Raw genomic sequence first — 19,608 nt, 5'->3', positions numbered from 1 at the left:
GGGCCCGGCAGGAATGGGGTCCCACCGCCCATTTTGCCCCCGGAGAAGAGGGTTTGCAGCAGTGCCGGCCCCGCCAGGCTGCAAGCAGTCTCTCCCCCTCGTTATTTTTTCACCGCAAGAACTATCTTATACCTTATCAATAATTCACAGGTACAAACGATAACGTTCGCTGTCATGGTCTGGGAGCCACATGTTCCTGGTGAGGGGGAAGGGGCCGGTTGCGATCGCTATTGTTAATGCCTGCGGAGTCGGGGGGAGGCGGGGAGGATAAATATTTAACACTGTGTCTCTGAGCAAATGTCCATGACCGAGGGCTGAACATGGGTTTTACACAGAGCTGCTCCTGCCCTTGAGAGGGTCATTAGCATGTTAAAAGCCGTCAGAGCGGGGCTGATGGAAGGGCTCTGCTGGAGGGACTCCCCCAGTGCTCTGCCCAGGGGCTGGTGGGGATGCGAGGGGGCTTTATGCTGCTGCGGGAACATGGCGATCTCCACCCTGCCCAAATTTCCCCTCTCCCGAGCACAAAGGCTGTGCTCTCGGCCACCCGGCGAGGAGCATCCCCAGCTCTGCCCGCTGCCGCATCGAAGGGGCACGGCGGACGGGGCACCTGGGGGTACCCCTGGGCTGGTGGGTGGCCGGGGCAGTTCATTGTGCAGAGGAATTACAAAGGGGACACAAAGAGCCACACACCGCATTTTGTGTGAGCTTCCTCTCCCGGGCCGCCCGGGCCTTTCTTTTGCTGTGTTGAGGGTGAGCTTTCTGTGTAAATCCCCAGGGCGCGGGGGGAGAATAGGTGTCTTTGTGAAAGGGGCTGGAAAAAAAAGGAAAAAAAAGAAGCAAAAGCATAAAACCCAGGCCAGGCAGTGGCAGGCTGCAAGGACAGGAGCACAAAGATTCCCAGAGCATGTAAAGACATTCCTACAACCGGGGGATCAGGGGTCGGCAGGCTGCGAGGGCACACGGGCGTTTGCACACCCCGCCCTGCTCACGGGGGGCACCGATGGCTCCCCGCTGCATCCCGCCACTCTGCACGCCCCGGTGGCACTTTCCCAGAGTCACATCCCCAGCTACAGCCAGCTTTCGCCTTCTCACTGTCCCAGGCACAATTTTGGGGGACCGGCAGCCAGGAAAACCCCACAGCCGGACAACCCGGGAGCGCTCCGTTTTGGCCTCACTGTCATGGTCACCGCTGGCATCTCTCTGCAAAGGGATGGGAAGAGGAGAGGAGCAGATCCTGCCCGGCTCTGCGGAGGTGGGGGCACTGGAGGAAGACCAGTTGTGAAGGGCAAGGGAGCGGCGTAGGGGAGAGACGGCATCTTCAACCACCGCCGCTATTTGCCCTGTGAACTCCGAGCCAGAGCCCACGCAAAGCTCAGCCAGTACCTAACCAGGCAAGGTACTTTGTAGCTCATAAAATTAAAGCAAAGCTGTCTTTCCCTTTTATCGTGCTGGTAAAATATAACTCCGCCTAAGATGCTCAGACAGGATTGCAGCGCAGGGGTCAGGAAGGCCGCGGCTGAGCATCCCCCGGGGAGAGCGTGGGAAGACTGGCGCCAGCGGATCTCCCCTGGCCCGGCTGAGAGCAGGGGGGGCGGCCTGGGAGCACCCCCCCAGCAGCCCCCCGGCTGCGGCAGCCCGGTCCCTACCAGCAGATGTGCCCGCTCAGTCGTCACTTCACATTGTCCCTGACGGAGAAGAGCCGTCACAGCCGGCTTTGCTCAACCAGCCTGGCAAAGCAGGGATGCTCGGGGGCTTTGCGAGCAACTAAGGTCCTGGCCTGGGATGGAGGCGCTGGATTGATGTTCCCACAGCCCAGAAAAGGACAGCGGATGGGGTGCCATCCATCACCCAGAAGGGGACATTTTATCACTGGGATGCCTCCGTGCACCCAGCCCAGACGCAGAGCTCTTCCTGGGATTCCTGCTCCAACCCTGTCCCTTCCCATTTTCACCACCGGCGAAAGAAGTATGGTCTCCTTTGCAACTTTAAAGGACATCCAATTCACCGCGTCCCAGCTGAGCGTTCAATGGTTAACTGCTCTCCGTGGTGAAAAAGCCAAATTTAATTCTAGTCTGAATTTGTCTGGTTTCAGCCCCTAGCTATTGAATGATTTTATGCTTTTTCTCTTTTTCTTTTTCTTTTTTTACAAAATTAATGAGGTGCCTACAACCAGGCTTCTCCCCATGCAGGTACGCAGAGACAGGGATAAAATCCCCTCCTAACCTCTTCTTGCATACACTAAATAGGCTGAGCTTTTTAATTCTTTTCACTGAAAGGCAGGTTTTCCAGACCTCCAATTATCCTGCACTTCATCTCTGAGCACTTTCTAATTTCCCAACATCTCTCTAAACCGTGGGCCCCGAAGCAGGAATGATGCTCAGCGAAGGCCTCCCCGCTGCCCCCCAAAACGGCACCCACCCCCAGCCCCCGGTACCCAGAGCTGCTCTGCTCATCCATCACTCCCCACTGCAGCGCTGGAAGCCCGCATCCCAAAGCAGGCTGCCGCGACGACTGCTAAGTCCTTTTCAGTGTAACCACGTCCCCAGACACTGTTCCCCATCTTGTAGCTGTGACCTACATTTTTTTTTTCCCCAGCTGCGTAACCTTGCACGAGGATGTTTTCCAGCGCAGGAGTTTCAGGCGGAGCATCCCGCCGGATCGGCATCCCTCCGGCAGCACCAGCCCTGCTGCTTTCACCTATCAGTTCGTGTTTCCTTCCAAACCAAGCTCCACAATGCTGCAGGTGGCTTTTTCCCCAGCTACATCACCTACTGCCCAGCTCACCCTCGGCTGGCGCCGGGCAGGAGGAGGACGCAACGAGAGGCCAGGAGACGCAGGCGGAGGTTGGCAAAAGTCAGTGTTGCCACCGAAGATCCCAAGACCACCGCAGCTCTGCAGAGATGGTGAACATCAGGTCATCATCACCAGAGCCCCGCTGCACCCTGCCAGAAAGGCGATCGCTGCAATTCCCCTGGGAAGTCTACTAGTGAAGCACATTGTCAGAAATGCTACACTGATTTTTGCAGAATATTAATGTTTTCATCGCAATATCCTCCAGGCAAGAGTAAAATGACTTGCAGAAGTCTCGGTATATCATGTCAGCACAGTCGCTACTTATCAACCCAATTTGTCAGCTCATCAAAAAAAATGATATCAGGTTTGTTTGACGAGAGCAATTTTCCATGTGGATTGGCATTAATTATCCTTTAATTCCTCCCTGATTGCCGCCCTTATCATTATTGTAGCGGGGATCAGTGTCAAGCTGGAGGCAGAGCAGCCGGCTGCTACCCGGGCGGAGGCGTCGCAGGGATGCTCTATCATCCCTCCCCATGCCTCGGCCCAACCAGTGCCGTGGGGGCTAACGACCTCGCGGTCACTCTCGAGGTGGCAAAGTGACTGATGCATGGAAAGTGTCACATCCCTCCCTGCACAGCCCGGGTCCTGGCCAGGGGCAGCTGCTAAGAGACAAGACCGGGATGGAGGGAGTGAAGAAGGATGGGGGAGAAGGAGGATACGCTTTGCTGGATCCCACCGAGGCCAGATCCTGCCCCGGGGAGCAGGGGGCTTGCAAAGACTCCTGGCATCAACATGGGTCCCATGCTTCATGGAGCAACCCTTGAGCCACAAAACCATGCACACGGCCGAAGGGTGACAGGAGGCGCCAGCCGAGAGGGGCAGGCAGTGGCAGTGGGAGCTCGCAGCGCTGGGCTCGTGCTAGCGGCACTGCACGCACGAGCTCCCCGCGGGGCGGCCGCAAGTCTTTTCCAGTCGCGTGCCTTCAATTCCCGAGGCACAGAAGCACGTCCCGGGTGCAGATGCCGCGATAGGCAGAGGGGCAGGCAGCCCTGGCAGCACACCAGCCATGCACCCAGCCCACTGCAGCCAGTGCCTGGCACAGGCTGACCCTCCAGCTCGTCACCCACATGGCTTCGCCAGTCCCCGCCGTGCCGGGGCACCTCCTGCCCCGAGGAGTGGGCTCAGACCACGGCGGGGACCTCGCGCTACCCAGATGAAGAGCCAGGTTTATGCAACCACCCCTGCCAGGGATGGGGACCTGTCCGCTCCGCGAGACTCCTTCCTCAGGCAAGAGGCAGCCCTGGCCACGGGCACGGGCTGGGGCGGCCCCTGGAGAAGCCAATATTTGCTTTCTCTCCAGTTAACCCTTGGGCCGAGGAATGCGGGGTCACCACCTGCGTGGCTCCCTGGGGAGGCGGTTGTGTGCGGAGGGACGCGGGGACGTCCCCTTTCGGCCACGCTATTTATTTTCTCAATATTTGTGGAAGGAAATGAAAGCCGGGGGCAAACATGGGGCCAAGGAGGGCCAGGAGGGCTGGCAGACAGCGCGTCAGCCGAGGGTCAGCTGGTGAGGGAGGCCGGCCAGCGCTCCCCAACTGCCCCGCGTGCCCCCCTGCCACCCTGCCTGGTCCCTCCTCAGCCCCCATCTTCTGCCGCAGCCCTTCTGGATCTGGAGCACTGCCATGGGGCTCCTCTCCTGTGCCTTGCCTCATCCCCCAGCTCGGCCATCTGCTTGAATGCAGCCGGACACACCGGAGCAAACCTTCACAAAAAGCCATTGCAGGGTGAGTGGGCTCCTTCCCCCCAGGAACAGGGCTTTTCCAGCTTTCAATGGCAAAAGGTACCACTGGATGCTCCCTCCCATTAAACCTGATGGGCTCTTCTGCAGCCCGCTCCCCTAAGAAGCTTAAATCCCCCGCGAAATGATGAGCCGTCCTACAGCACGGTTGATATTCCCAGCAGCCAGCCAGCTCACAGCTGATGTCCCGCTCTCAGCCATTAATAAAACTCAAAAGCAATGACCCTGCAGTCCCCGCCAGGGTCACCGCTCCCCAGCAGCCCTTCACTCCTGCACACTTCATCTTGCTTGGGACTGACGTGCTTCCAAGCTAGGCACTGCCACCGGGCAGGCTGTGAACACGCAGCCCTGGCACCATGTAGTGCGTCTGGAGGAGAAATCTGGCCATGGGTGGGAGGCACAGCCCTTGGAGAGCCGGGGAGGGCTGTCACCATGTCTCTAAATCCTACAGGTCTGGGAAATGCAACTGGCAGGGCCACGCAAGCCGTTTTGCTCCTATCTCTGGGACTCAGTTTTCCATCTATAAATAAGAAAAAATACGCTGATGTCTGCAGCGGCAGGATCGTCAGACTGAGCGAGCGCCCCGAGGTACCCTAGAGCCCAGGGGGAAGGCGTCAAAGACTAAATATTATCATTCCTCACATTGCAACCAAGACTGCTGAGCAGAAACGGCTGCTCCAGTGGTGCTGCCGCGGCAGGCTGTATTTGCAATGTCAGCTAACGATGGAGCTGAGGCACCTCCGAAAGCCGGACTCGCACGCAGCGGCTGTCCCCAGCCCCACGTCCTCAGAGCCCGCAGCAGGGAGAACAGAGCCTGCTGCACCCCGTGCTCCGGGCCAGCCAGGGAAGGTGCCTCCTGCGGTGCATCTGCCTGCTTGCCCCAGGCACAGCTGGGCAGCACAGAGGTAGCCAGCACCCTGAGAGCCTCAGGGCACCCTGGTCCCGTGGGCACACGCTCGGAGCAGCTGCCCTGCTGCGGAAAAGCCAGGCAGCCACCCGCTGTAGCATCCCAGCTCCCAGCCCCGAGCTCCTTGCCAGCAGCCCCTGGCTGGGGTTGGGGTTGTGGGGGTGTTTCCCAGTCCGGGATGCCCATCTGGAACCCATTAGGCACCTTTAATCCCCCTCATCCATTCTGGTGCTGTCTGAGCTCCCCCCCACCAACACACACAAACGCTGCCATTCAAGCAGTTAATTTAAACAAATTCTGCCCAGCCGCCACGTCGAGAAGCGATGAAAAAGCCAAACGAAGCAGCTCAAAGCCAAGGGGGGAGTAAAAAAAAAAAAAGAAAGAAAGAAAAGAAAAGAAAGAAAACCACTCAGCACGGCGGGACCGATACCCAGAGAGACCAGCTGCATCCTCCCATCCCAGCCAGCCCCAGTCCTCCCCTCTCGCAGGCAATCAGATACCATGCGGGCTGTGTAATTGGATGGCAAAGGATAGAGAGAGACATCTTAAAGCTTGGGTCTAATCTCATTAACACCCGGCTGCGGGGATGCTGTGAAATTGTAGGATGCAGGAATGAGCAACACGCTGCGCCCGTGGGGAAGAGAACAAGCGAGCTGGAGCGGGACGGCAACGCCGGGAGGTAGAAATGCCTCTGGTCGGACAGCAAGAGCTGGAAACGCCACCGAGTCCCGGGAATGCAGCCAGCCCCCCTGTTTGCTCCTCGCTTGCTTGCTCCCGTTTACCGCACACGGACAGATCCCCTCCCCACTACACCGCCTTGACTTTGTCCCCATGATTAGTAATTAATAGCGCCGGCGGTAATTGCCGGGCAGTAATAGCCTGGCTGTGCAATGGAGAGGAGCTGCAATGGAGCATCCCTGGGGTGAAACCCCAATGCCAGGTACCTGCACCCTGACCCTGCACGCACCAGCACTGCGTGCAGTGATTTTGCATTTCCACCATGCTTGCCACGGACCGGCACGTACCCAGCAAAACGCACGGCCGTGCGTTTTGCTGGGTACGTGCCGGTCCGCGGCAAGCAGGAACACCAGCTCCCAGGCAAACATCCCAAAAGGGTCCCATGATGGGGTCGACCCCCAACCCGCATCCCCAGGCTCCCGTTGCCGAGGTGACCCGCAAGCCTGCGTCGCGTAGCGACGGGCCAAAGGCGGCCCCTGGGAAAAAGCATCCCAGCCCAGGGGTAAAAGGGGGGGATGAAGCGCCCACCCACCTGTGGGGCTCGGAGCTGGACAAAAGCGCCTTTGAGTGCCGTACCGGGGATGGGAAGGCGGGGGGGATGCAGGGCCAGGACTCCTGGGTCCCCTTCCCAGTTCTGCCATGGGAGGCGTCTGGGGCTGGAGGACTTCCCAGCTCCAGGGTGAGGGGCACTTTTTGGGAGCTCTTCCTGTGCTTTCCACATTTAATACTCTGTCCATGCAACGGGGCTAACACCTCTCATTCCTCCTCCGTAGGATCCCAAAATTATAATTTCCCAAACACTCAAGAGGATAGTCGAGCTCTTCCCACCTGCACCTCCCGGAGAAACCTCTCTCCTCCAGCCCCAGGGCCTGCAAAAAGTCTGAGCGACTTTATTTCTCTCCAAGCAGCTCTGCCCCAAACGCCATCCCCCATCGGAGGGGCGGCGAGGGCCAGACAGGGAGAAGGGGGCTGGGGGGCGAGGAAACTATTTTAAACCATCCCTACGGTTTCCTGCCTCCCGGTTTACAGAAAACAAGACAGCGAGGCGTCTTTGGTTACCAACAGCTCCCTTGGGAGCGCTAAAAATTAATCCAGCTTTTCCTGTCCAGAAGGGAAATACAGACACAAATGGGGACCAAAGCCTCCGCGGGCAAAGGGGGGTGCAAGAACCACGGAGGGGCCGGGGGAGGCAGCCGGTAAGACTCCCTAATCCATATGCTGCTTAGCTCTGGCGGGGCGGTGGGGGTCCCAACCACAGACGTCTGCGTCTTGCTGGTTAAGTGAGGATAAGCCTGGGATGATAATTAATTTAACACAGATGAGAATCTGGGAGATGAATCCCCACCTCCCCAAACCCACCCCCAACACACTGCCGGCGGGGTTCCTTGGCGCAGGCAGCTGCCCTGCGCTTGTGCCTGGATCCCGATCGGCACGCACGGGGAAACGGGCTCTCCAAACCGGGATGCCCCCAGCCCATCCCTGCAGGCGGGGGACAGCTTCCCCCTGGCAATGCCTACAAGCCCTCCTGCACCAGGAAACCCCCCGGGCGTGAGAAGGGGCATCTTCCCCACTCATTCATGTTTGGTCTTTACGGCACTTTAGCTCAGGGAAAATGACTCACCTACCGCAGTGGGTAAAGCATGCCGGTGGCCCAGGCAGCCTGCTTGGGCAAGAAGCTGGTGCCGGTGACCACCAAGCCGAGCTGCTGGGGTCAGGGCTGCGTGGTCCAGCACCGATGCCGACAGCACCACGGGCCCCTGGGGAGCAGCAGAGAAGGGACGCGGCACAGGCACCCTTGCAGGCAGCTGTCGGAAGCAGTGCTGGAAGCTGCTGACGGCTTATTTGCATGGCATTCCCAGCAGGAGAGACAAGGGGGTCCAGCACCCACCCGCGGGAGAATCAACCAGCAAACGAGGGTTAATTATCTGGCTCTGCACATTAACACGTCTGTGGGATACACGTGCAGGGGTACCAAGTTATAACTTACCCTAAAATCACCGCATAAGACTTTTTACTTCCACATCCTGGAAGTCAAATTACCAGAGGCTAATTCTGCTCATGATTCTTTAAAATTACTTTGAACCTTTCTACTATCTGAGCTGTGAAAACTGGGGGAAGGAAAAGCCTTTATTCTGCTCCCAAAACATATGGACAAAGGGATCAGCTCCTCTGAGTGCTCTTTTAACTCTTTCAGGGGACCAAAGGTGGCCGAGGCGTGTATGGGGCACAATGCAGGCGATGAGCTGCGAGGTGGGGAGGAAATAAATAATTCCCCTGTGTTTTAATAGCTGTGTAATTAGCACTGCTGCCCAGCATTAGGAAGACTTGATTTTCCATCATTTTTTTCCTGCGGGTTGCAAATTCTCGTTTGCCGGCGTGGTAGGGATCACCAAGAGGTGGGCAGGGATGCTCCACACAGGGTGATAGCACGTGGAGGGGGACTCTTTGCCGAAAGGGGCAGGGGGTTGGAAGCTGCATCTCACTACAGACCCAGACCTCTTTGCTTTCATAATGTTAAGAAAGCCAAACCCGAGCCTGCACCCAAAGCAAGACCGAGGGTGCGCCCGGTGGAGCCAGCGGCTCAAGGAGGGAGCCCTGGGAGCAGGGCTCGACCCCGCGCATTGCCAGGGAAACCTTGGAAGCAGCTCAACACCCCGAAATCCAGAGTTGGCCACGAGTCAGGAGCACAACGGGGTGCATGGAGGGAGGGGGCAGATTATCTCCAGGCAGCCGGCTGGCAATGCCTGCTCCTGGCAGCCCCGTCTCGCCGGCAAGGTAATGGCACAGAAAAGAGTCGGGGGCCAGGGCACCCCTGAGCAGGGTCTGCACCATCACCCCGGTGGGAGGAGGCCCAGGCTGGTGGGAAGCGAAGGAGGAGGCTGCTCGGCGGCAGGTCAGGGCATGGCAGTGACCCTCACCCTGGCACTCCTGTACCTCCACAGACCGTGAATCAGGTCCCAAAAAGCTTATGGAAGCGCTTAAATATAAAAAGGTCTTAAACAAGTGTTTAATTCGTGAGGCTTTGAGGCTTGGCTGTACTCAGGATCCCCCAGGGAGTCTTTCTGGGGCCCCAAAAAAAAGCTGAGGTCTGTGGCACGTTAACGATGGAGGAAGAAGGGGGAGAGCAAACAGGCAGCGAGCAGCTCCCTGCACAACGGTGCCGCTTCTCCAGCAGGGACACCCAGCACAAAAACCCAGAGATGTCCTTACTGCGCCCCTAAGGATGCTGTCCCCAAGGGGACAGCAGCACGAGGACACATTGCGCCAGGCATGGACCACAAACCTGCCTTGGCTTGGCCCCACTGCAGCCCCCCAAACGCCCCTGAGCCCGGGGGTGCCAGCCCCAGCCCCTTGCTGCCTGCCAGCCCACCGGGGAGGGGGCTGGCCGCCCGCCCGCCTGGCAGCATCTTTTCCTAGGTAACCTCCCCACCTATTAGTGACACATTTGTTTCCCCGCGTTTCCTTAGAGCTGTCACAAGCCACACTGACTCTTTGTTCCCAGGGGCTGTGGCGAGGCCTCCCTTCCCCCTCCCCGTCCCCCCGGCTGGTGCGGGGGTCTTGCAGCCGCCCCCCAGCTACCAGTGTAAACACGCTCCCCCTCCTGATTGGTATTCGGGGGGACACATCCCAGCCCGGCCCCCCCAGCCCCGCTCTGTCCCCGACAGAAGGGGCTTTGTTGGGGAGCGCAAGGGGGTACAGCACCCGGAGTCGAGGGGACAACGGCTGAAACGTGGGCACGGTGACAGTGGGGACGCTTGGCCCTCAGCCGGTGAGGGGAGGGGGATGCTGCCGGGGGGGGGAGCTGGGACAGAAACAGGGGATGCTGGGGAAGGGGAGGTTTGCTCCGGGGGGAGCTGCTCTCTGCTCCCGACCTCGGCACCTTGCTCTTGGACCACGGACCTCTGCGCAGAGACACCAAGCAGCAGCATGCACTCATCTGCGCAAAGAGCAAGGCAGCAAAGGAGCACGCACCCGGGGAGCCGAAGCGACTGCGCTCCGGCACGGAAAGATGAAAACACAACGCCGTGCCCGCAGGCCCCTTCCCACGCAGCGGCTGCAGGCTCCCAGGCGCACGCCGAGCTCACCGGCTGCACAACGAGCACAAAACCTCGCTGGAGGTAGCGAACCTCAGCCAAAACCCCCACAGGAGCGGCCGTGGGAGGACGGGGCGGGTGTCTGGCACAGGAGAGCCAGCGTGCAGCCAGAGCCAGCCCACCCCCGCGGCAGGATTTCCAGGGAGCCAACACACAGGCAGGCACCGAAAATCCCCCGCCAGATCGAAACCGGGGCTCAGGCAGGCGAGTCCCCCTGGCTGGGAGGGGAGCAGAGCTGCAGCACCCACATCCCCTGGCCAGCATCCCCCCAACACCCACCAGCACCGGCACGGCCACCCGCCACGGGGGCACAGAACCACTCCTCTACCCAGCCGCCACCAAGCACGCGGTTTTTGTCCCGACGTTTCTCCATCTCTCTCTTTCCTATCCGGGGGTTTTCCCGGTGCAGCGCCAAGAGGAACGGTCACTGGTACAGTCTCGCAAGCAACACCTCCCACGCGCAGCCAGCCCCATCCGAGCGGGGCCTGTTTTGTTATTCCTTTCTCCGACAGCTCCTTTTTCACTTGTCACCCTGTTTTGCTACTACTCAGCTCACAGCTTCCTCCCGCGTGGTTGTGGTCCTCTCCTTCTTGAAGGATGTCATTTGCATTTTCTCAAGTTATTTAGCACCGCTCCATTTTTCTCTGCCTGCTTTTCTAAAGGCAGTTAGGGCTGGGTTTGGCCAGATGCAGGGATGGTGTGAGGAACCTGCCCCAGAGCTCGCCAGAATGTAACCTCTCCTGCCCGGGCAGTGCATCCAGCTGCGGTGCTCTCTGCGACTCAGCTCCCTCGTCACCCAGATCTTTAAATACCCCTGGTCCAGAGGGGGTCTGGATCAGCCCCCAGTCTCTGTCTCAGCTCCCAGACAGAAGCAAGTGTAGAGCATCGCTACTCCTCTGCCGGCTCCGGCCGCATGAGGAGAGTCTCACAGGAGTGTGACAATCCCCCCAGCTCCTACAGCATTTCACATGTCCCCGGCTCAGAAAGCCACCGGTCCCGACTGAGATGTTAATGCTGTTTCCAGGGAGGCCCTGCCCTTAGACGGGAGAGCAGCACCGCCAGCCCTTACCCCTGGGCTTGGCTGCCAGCTCGGACGCGGCACCATCCCCTCCACCGTTTTTCCTGGCATGGGTCCGACAGGAACCGATGGGCCACAGCCCATGTCCTAAATCTTCCTCCTTCTGGAGACAAGACCTTTTTTCCCTATTCTCTGCTCATCCCCTCTCAGCTCCCACTCTATCGAGCGCAGAGTGGCTGCTGCGGCTTTCGGCAAGGGAAACCGCTGGGCAGCCGCTCCCGGGGAATACATCCAGCCGGGACTGCGGCTCCCCTGCGGGAGCATCTCCCCAGAGCTCCCCACGGTTGAGCACCCACTTCCCTTGCGCCAGCTCAGCCTCCCTTGGAGAAAACCATTTATTTATAGCCATCCTGGCTGCCTTTAGCACATTTCGACAGCCCACGTCTTTGCCTCCCTGACGATGCACCCGCAGCGTTTCTGTTCTCACCCTGCTGCTATGGCCATCCCAGCCTCCTCTCTCCTCCTCACATCCCCCACCCAGGACCCCCAAAGGGGCTTAGAAAGAGCTTCAGGGCTACAAAACTCCTCTCCCATCCTTCCCCCATCCCTCCCAAGGGAGCAGAGAGAAACTCGGTCCCCCCTCCCAAGGGAATCCAAGGGGAAAAAAAACCTCCTGCCAGCTCAGGAGAGATGCTGAAGTGAGGTCTGCTGGCACCGGTGCTGAGCCAAGATGTGCACGGCTGCGGGGCACCGGGAACCAGCACTGGGCAGTGCAATAGCAGAGGTCACCTTCTTGCATGGGCAATTTTCCTCGATGGAAGGAAAGACCCATTTTTTATCAGCTCTCCAGCTCGCAGGAGACCCGCTCTTCCCCAGCTGTGGGGGGGACCCCAGCCCCCCCAAGCCCACGACGCTTTGTTCTTCCGTCCAGTGCTGACAGTTTAATTAAACCCAGTTTGAGATGGGGTCGCTGGGGTCAGGCGCTCTCCAGCGAAACCTCAGATCAGCACCATTTCCAGCCACCGGGACTGCTTAATGAGTTATCCGCTCATTGCGGCGGATATAAATAAGGGAGGCCATGCGGAGAGTCCTCCTGCCTCCCGGCCCTGCTGCCGAAGCGCTGGCACAGCCCCCCCACCCCACCATCTCAGACTGAGACGGGCTCCGGGCAGGCGTCAGCTCAATATTCCCAAGTACGGAGGGGAAAACATTCCTCTCCAGGCGTCTCACCTCCCCCATGCCCTCATTTGAGGTTTGCTTTCCGCTGGCCCTTTCCTGCCATTCCCCAGTTTATTTAAGCCCTGACGGATCAGGTTTAACTCGAACCCATTCCATTATCCCGATGCACAAATGCTCTTTATAGCCCAGCTCTGAGTAACTAATTGCGGCTCAAGCCGGGCTTGGAGACCACAAAGCACCACCGACATGGATTAGGCTTTGACACTCAGACCCAGGAGGCGGACGAACAGCTCTCCACGCCGACCCGAGCCTCAGGTCCCCCTATCTGTGTTTGTGAGATACTTCCATGAGGTGTGAAGTACAGTGGAAAACTGCTCTATGGGTATCACATACCCCACATTCAACAGACTTGCCTTAGCCTGCTGCCGTGTTACTGCTGTGTTGCTGAAGATGCATCAAGACTAAGGCTAGAAGAGGCTGGACCATCCAGGCCAGCACCCAGGTACCCATCTAAGCAACTCCCACTGGTTCCTGCATCCACCCCTGCCCTTCTACCTTAGCTGCCACCTTCCTGGCAACCTCATTTCCCAGCTAAACAGATCTCAGCCCGACTCGTTCAGCCAGTTTCTGCCAATTCAAGACCCTCCAGTACCAAGGTGCGAGGACATGATGAGCTACAGGTACCCGGGAGCTTGAGGAGCACGTCGTGGATGGCCACAGCAGGCAGGGCATGGGGAAACCTGCACAGGCACTGTTTGCTGGAAATGGTCTGGAGACCAGGATCTGCAAGAGCACAGTGCTGGTAAGAGCCCTCTCTTCCCGTCCCATCTCATCCCATCCTGACCAGCACGGGTCCCAGCCTGCCTCCAGGGCAGCGAGGGGACACTGAGCCGCAGGGCCACCCCAGATCCATTTCAACAGTTAAATAAGCGCAAAGCCTGGTGGAGAGGCTCCGGTTTCAGTTCAAGGTGAGCTGATTTCAATTTAGCTTAAATCTGCTCCCCAACGACTCATATGCCTGTAGCCTGAGCCAGGTTTGCCGCAATTTAAGAGTGTCCTTATGACCTCCCGCACTGGCCAGACTAGCACCAGTCCAGATCCCACCTCCTGCTAAGCCAGCAGTGACGGTGTGTCTAGACAAGCTCTGCCCGGGGTCCCCCGCAAACCATCCTTGGGCATCTCAGCAATGGGCAGCCACAAGGAGAGGGAGCAGCAGGTTCTCCGGCACGCAGGGTTTTGCTGCCCAAATGCAACACTCGAGGCTCTTCCAGGGCAGCAGCTCCTGATGCGCTCCCCGGGCAGACCCCAGCACTGCATCCCTGCCCTCGCTAACGTGGCAGCGTGTGGGGTAACATGCTGCAGAGAGGAACAGCAGGCGGCTCAGCGCATCGCCCCTCCCTGATCCCGCAGCACCTCACGGGAACCCTCTGCTCCGAGTGTGCATCAAAGCTCCCCAAGACATGGCACTGCCTATAGCTGAGGGGCTCTAAAAATCTGAGCCCACTCACACAGCCCCAGATTGCACAAGAAAAGCTCCGGGTGCTGGTGTCCAGGCAGCGGTTGTCACAGCAGAGATGGTCAGAAAACAGCTTCAAGGCAGGCAGGAGGGAATAGGTTCGAAAAAACCATCACATCATGGGAAGCAACAGTAAAGCAACAGGCAGAGGCTGTTGCACATGGGGTGGCTGCAAGGAGCATCTTGCACACCCCTCCTCACCCATGGCAGTGCGTACAGCCTCGTGCACACCGTGCGAGGGTGCGTACAGCCCCATGCACACCGTGGCATAGCCCCGGCTCCACGCGAGCCTGGGGGCCATGGCGGGGCACACCGCACAGCCCGCCTGGGAGGCTGCCCTTCTGCATCTCCCCAATGAATTGTTGGGGTTTGCTTTTTGAAAGAGCCTGGTATTAAAATCTAGAGAAGATTAAAAGGGAAACATTAATGTTTGTAAAACAATTCTCTCGACCGTGTTTTTGTTATGCAATGGGCGGCTGGAGGAGGATGGGCCCTTGCTGGCGCCACGATACGGCACAGCTGAGCTCAACAAATGCCATTTGATAATTAATTGAACGCCTGTGCTATCAGCTGCCATTACCTAGGCCCATCTTTGGCACAGGTCCACCATTTCACACATCCCACGCTGGCAATGCACACGGCGTTTTAACCCTTCATTACACTGCCTCCGGCTGGACTCCGGGACTGACTCCCTGGCACTGTTGGAAGAAATCGGCATCGCCGCTGAGCAAAACGGCTCAGCTGCAGCCTGCCTGCGCCGGCAGGGCTGCCTGGCTCTGGACGCAGCCGTGCCTGTCCTGGCAATGTCTCAGCCCATTCAGATATTTCATCCACTCCTACCTTGCCCCGGCAGGGACCTGGCATCCTCATTTCACAGCTGAGAAATGGAGATACAAGATGCAGTAAGCAGAGAGCTCATGTCCCAGCCATAACTGCCCTGCTCCTACGCACTGCAAATCAGCCACGGGGTGTAAGCATCTTCTCCAAGTGATGGAGAGCACCCAGCCCCAGTTTGGCATGCACCCTCTCCTCCTCACAGCCCCCTTCCCAATGTACATGGTGCCTGACATCGCTGAGAGCTGGTAAATGCTTTGTTAAGACGATTTCCTGCAGTTTGAACAATGCTGGCACTGCGGAGGGCACCGTTGCCCAAGCAAAACAGCCCTAGGCAAGGGAAAGCCCATATGGAAAAGAGAATATTTATCAAAACCCCAGCAGCCCTCCCCAGGCAGCCTGCTGCTGCACGGAGGGAGGAGGAACAGAGGGGTCTGCAGAGCTGGGTCTTGCCCGACAAGAGACAGTCCCTGGGGGTGTTCCTGCAGGTGCAGAGGGACAGGCAGGGATGGGGGCAGGCAGGGCTGTGCGGGGAGGGGGCAGCAGGCACGAGGGGCTGGATCTGCCCCGGGCAGGGCTTCCCCTTCCTTCCCCAGGCTGCTCCGGACACCAGCAGAAAGGCAGCTCTTGAGCAGGGCTGTGGGGCTCTCTGTGCTCTCTGGAGGTCTCTGGGCAGGATGCAACCCCCTTGGGGACATCTTCTTTCACCCTCCCTTCATGACAACCCGGTCTAGGACGTAAGGGCACCCCACTCCAGAGCCTGTGATCCGCACCCAGAGAAGAGGCTGCAGGGCTCGCAGCACCTCTGCAACTGGCACAGCCCAGCTCGGTGATGCCAGCCCGAACTGCCAGCATCTCCTTCCACATCTCCATGCACTGCAAGGACGTTTAATGCAGTCTTTAACAGGTCTCAGGTGTTCTGCAAGGCAAAGCCGATTCCCTGCCATGCAGCATGCTCGGGTCACTCAGAAACAGGGTGCATTCCCCTGCCACGCGCTGGGCACTCACTGGGACAAGACACCAGTAACCACCAGCACAACCCCCCAGAAGCAGCACCCTCTTGGGACATCAATGCCGCTCCAAACCCCACGGCAGCCCCGAGCAGCCCCGCAAGCGAGCCTATACCATGGTCGGGCAGAGGAGCCCCACCGGCATGGAGGGTACTTACAGCCGCGACAGCGCCTGGTTGTTCTGGAAGAGGAGCTCGGGCAGGGTGTGCAGCTGGTTGCGGTTCAGCCGTCTGGAGGGGAGGAGGAAAGGGTCAAAGTTTCGGGGGCAAAACAATCACCCCCCCTGCAACCCAGCTGGCAGCTCCGGGCACAGCTGGGGTGCTTTGGTTCATTCAGAGGGGCCATTAGAGCAGAGCATCCCACCTGGCGAGGACACCCCCGTCCCACTCATGGCACTCCCAGACGGGGGCAACCAACGGGGCATTAATAGCTTACTCACAATATTGTAATTACATGCAGACAGGACTCCAAGCTGTTAACTGCTGATTGCTGCTTAACTGCACTGTTAACCTGCTGCTTGCTCAGCTCCTCATATTCGCTCGAGCAGCTCAGGATTTTTAAACTGCTGAGCTATTTTACTGAGTACTGGACTGGAACTTACGGCTCCCTCACTAACACACAGGACACAGCTGATAACAGTGAGAGTGATTTGTGTTTAACCTGCCCCTCACCTCAAAAGTGTCAGAAAGGACTTTAAGATCTATAGAAACAGAAACAGGTTTGCTTCCCACACTGTAAAATACCGCCGCCACGCAGCAGAGAAGCTGTTTGAAGTCAGGTGGCACTGATATATTATGGTTTAAGGCAAAAAGGAAAGGATGCTCTCTGCGACTAAACCCAGCGGCCCCTCGCCGACCCGCCTCCGCGCCTGGGCACTCACAGCCGCTCCAGCTCCTTCATGTCATCGAATGCCCCACGCTCCACCGTGCTGATCTGGTTTTCCATCAGCTGCCTGCGGAGAGAAAGGGTCGGCTTTCCAGAAAGGTGGTCCCACCAGCGGGGTCCCCGATGCTCCTCCGGACCCAGGGCCACCTCGCTCCCACCATCCCTTCAACACAACCCGGCCTCTCTCTCCCCACTCCCTCCTGGCTGGAAGCCCACCATGCTCAGCCCAACACGGACACCCTCCAGCCCCGCCAGCAGATGCCCACGAAAGGGCTCAGCATCATCTCTACCAGCCCCAGGAGGGGTCACAAGCCAAGCACGGCACCCACCAAGGCCGGCACAGCCGGCCCCTCGACAGGAACTCACAGGACACGGAGCTGCTTCAGCCCAGCAAAGTCATTCTTGTTGATCCGTGTGATGTTGTTGCCGTTGAGCTCCCTGTGGAGAGAAGAGGCAGAGGTCAGCAGGGAAGCACTCAGGAGGCGGCCAGGCACTGGGACTCCCCAGTGGCTCCCCAAAAAGGGCAGGGAAGACCCAAAGGACAGCAGTGGCCGCTGCATTTATGTGCTTCCTGCTGGGAATGGCAGGGCTGGCCACTGGCTCCAGAGAGGACCCTCATCCTCATCGGCCAGCAGTGCTGGGCGCACAGATGCCTGGCTGGCCAGGAGTGTGTAAGCTTGCATCTTTCATAAAGCAGCAATGGGCAGGGGCTGTCCAGCTCCCCCCACCTCCCTGTCCCCACACTGGATGCCCCCCTTGGGACAGAAGCCCCAGAGCCATCAGCAATGCAATAAGCAGCCCAATAACGCCAGCAGCCACCTGGCTGGATGTACATCACCCCACTATGGAAATATAGCAAACACCTGGTAGGGTCATCCCAAACACACAGAGTGGCTTAGAGAGGGCAGGAGTAATAACGAAGTGAACAACCGTCCCCCAGAAAAGCAGGACCCCTCCAAATATCCAGCTGCAGGTCACCCACATGCATCACAACTGGTGCAGTGCTCAACACCTCACACCTTCCTCTGCCCTGTGCCATCTCTGAAAGATCTGCCCAGAGAATAAGCCACACTTCAGGTGTCAACTGCCAAGAGATACTTGCAAGGGATGGCTGCTTCTCCTGGCATCGCTCCCTTGTGCAAAAGCCCTGGGTGAGCGCAGGGACAGACACCCCAGCCAGAGGGGAGACACTATCCTGGCTTCCTCGCCCTGCTGGTGGAAAAAAGGGGAGGGGGTGGCCCGTGGGGTGCCTGCACCCACCCCATGGCTCCTGCCCTACCCAGGCTCTGCTCAGCACACGGGCAAGGTATGCCCCACTGCCAGACCCACACGTGGCAGGGCTCTGCTCCCAGACTGCCAGCTACACCTCCCCAGTTCTCCCCTGCCACGCTCTCCAGTTGCCCCTGCTATCATTATTCTGCTTTAAAATATATTGAGCCTGGAACTGCAGAGTTTTGTGCCTCGCAGTCTTAGCTTTGCAGTGTGTTTTTGCATTACGGGCTGTGAGCACTGCAGGGAGAGACAGGGACTGCCACCCCTGGGACCCACAGCCTGCAGAGCTGGGGGTCCCTGTGCAGCACCCCAAGGGCAGGAGAGAGCCTCCCCCCTCGGCAGCGCAGAGCACGGCAGTGTTTGCTCCTCACCAGGAGGCCGATCCGCCCATGGCATGCCCTGGGGACGGAGGATACCCACGCGAACACACGGCTCGGGGAGGGCTCCCACGCTGGAGATCCACTGCCTGCACTGAATACAGACGTGGAAATAAAGAGGAAACAAATAAACTACAAGAGGGCGAGGCAGTCAAGGGAAGGGCGAGCTGCTGGAGCCAGGGCAGGGGAGAGGCAGGAGGGTGCCACCCCAGAGCAGGTTGCAGTGCCCCGGACAGGACCCCAGGACCCAGGGCTCTATAACCCCCCAGCCCCGGCAGCGGGACCAGGGAGCAGGGATGCTCTATGCCACACGAGGAGCTGAATACAAAGTCCATCATTTCCATCCAGAGCCAAAGCCTCCCTCCACCGGGCTCTGCGGCCATGCGAGGGGCCGAGGTCAGCGCCGGGCTGGCCCCGGAGCCGCCGAGCAGCGTGTACGGCCGCCGGGTACAGCCAGCGCAGCCGCGCACCCCGGGGTGCTGCCATTGTCCTGCTGAAACGGCTGATAATGGCTAATGAGTTCCAGCTCGCCATTATAGCCTCATAATTACACCGCTATTCAGCGCCCGAGATTGCCGGGCTCCTGCCATTATCCAGCCGTGTGTGCCTGTGTTGGGAAGGAGGTGGGGAGAGCACGTTACTAGGACACAGATGAATGCAAGCGGGGAATGAATAGAGGTTTCCCAGCCCCGGCGATTAAACCGAAACCCACGCTCGGGCCGTGCAGCCCCCCGGCTCGCCCGGCTCCCCTCCGGCCAGCGCACAGCACGCATATCTGGCTCCCCGGGACCGGGTCCAACCCGCGAGGCTGCACCCTGCAGGGCTCAGTCTTGCCCCTCTCCCAGAAGCAAAACCCACGGACAGGCTGTAAGTCCCAGGCACGAGGCGCTGGGGTGGGTCATGCGATTTAGGGACATCTGTCACCGCAGGAGGGGTGGCTCGGTACGTGCAGATGTGTGTGCCCACCTCCTGAAGGACTCAGCTTTGGGACCAGCTAAGGGCAGGGAGAAACCCGGGCTTCAGGAGTGGTTTTCTCCAGTGTCCTAAAGGGTCCTTGCCAAAGCAGATTGCCTGGGAAGCTCCCTGGGCCAGGCTGGACGCCAAGCTGAAGGTAACGGCACCCGTCCAAGCTCCTGGTGAGGGAGGGTCCCCGGCAGCACTCCCGTGTCACCTTCTTTTAAACA

The 19,608-nt window shown here is 59.0% G+C and overlaps 1 protein-coding gene across 1 annotated transcript in view; it reads right to left on the bottom strand.

Moving 5' to 3' along the window:
* SLIT1 (slit guidance ligand 1) overlaps positions 1 to 19,608 on the bottom strand; it is a 64,722-nt gene that overhangs the window by 34,732 nt on the left and 10,382 nt on the right. The window contains exons 2-4 of the mRNA XM_075155469.1: positions 17,142 to 17,213; positions 16,771 to 16,842; positions 16,049 to 16,120 (exon numbers count right to left, since the gene is read on the bottom strand). Coding sequence (XP_075011570.1) covers positions 16,049 to 16,120; positions 16,771 to 16,842; positions 17,142 to 17,213 — 216 coding nt within the window. The remainder of the gene's footprint in view (positions 1 to 16,048; positions 16,121 to 16,770; positions 16,843 to 17,141; positions 17,214 to 19,608) is intronic.

This window comes from Calonectris borealis, chromosome 7 (genome assembly GCF_964195595.1).
Source record: "Calonectris borealis chromosome 7, bCalBor7.hap1.2, whole genome shotgun sequence".
Lineage (NCBI taxonomy): Eukaryota > Metazoa > Chordata > Aves > Procellariiformes > Procellariidae > Calonectris > Calonectris borealis.
Note: the sequence above shows the minus strand (reverse complement) of the source record. Positions and strands in the feature narration are given on the sequence as shown.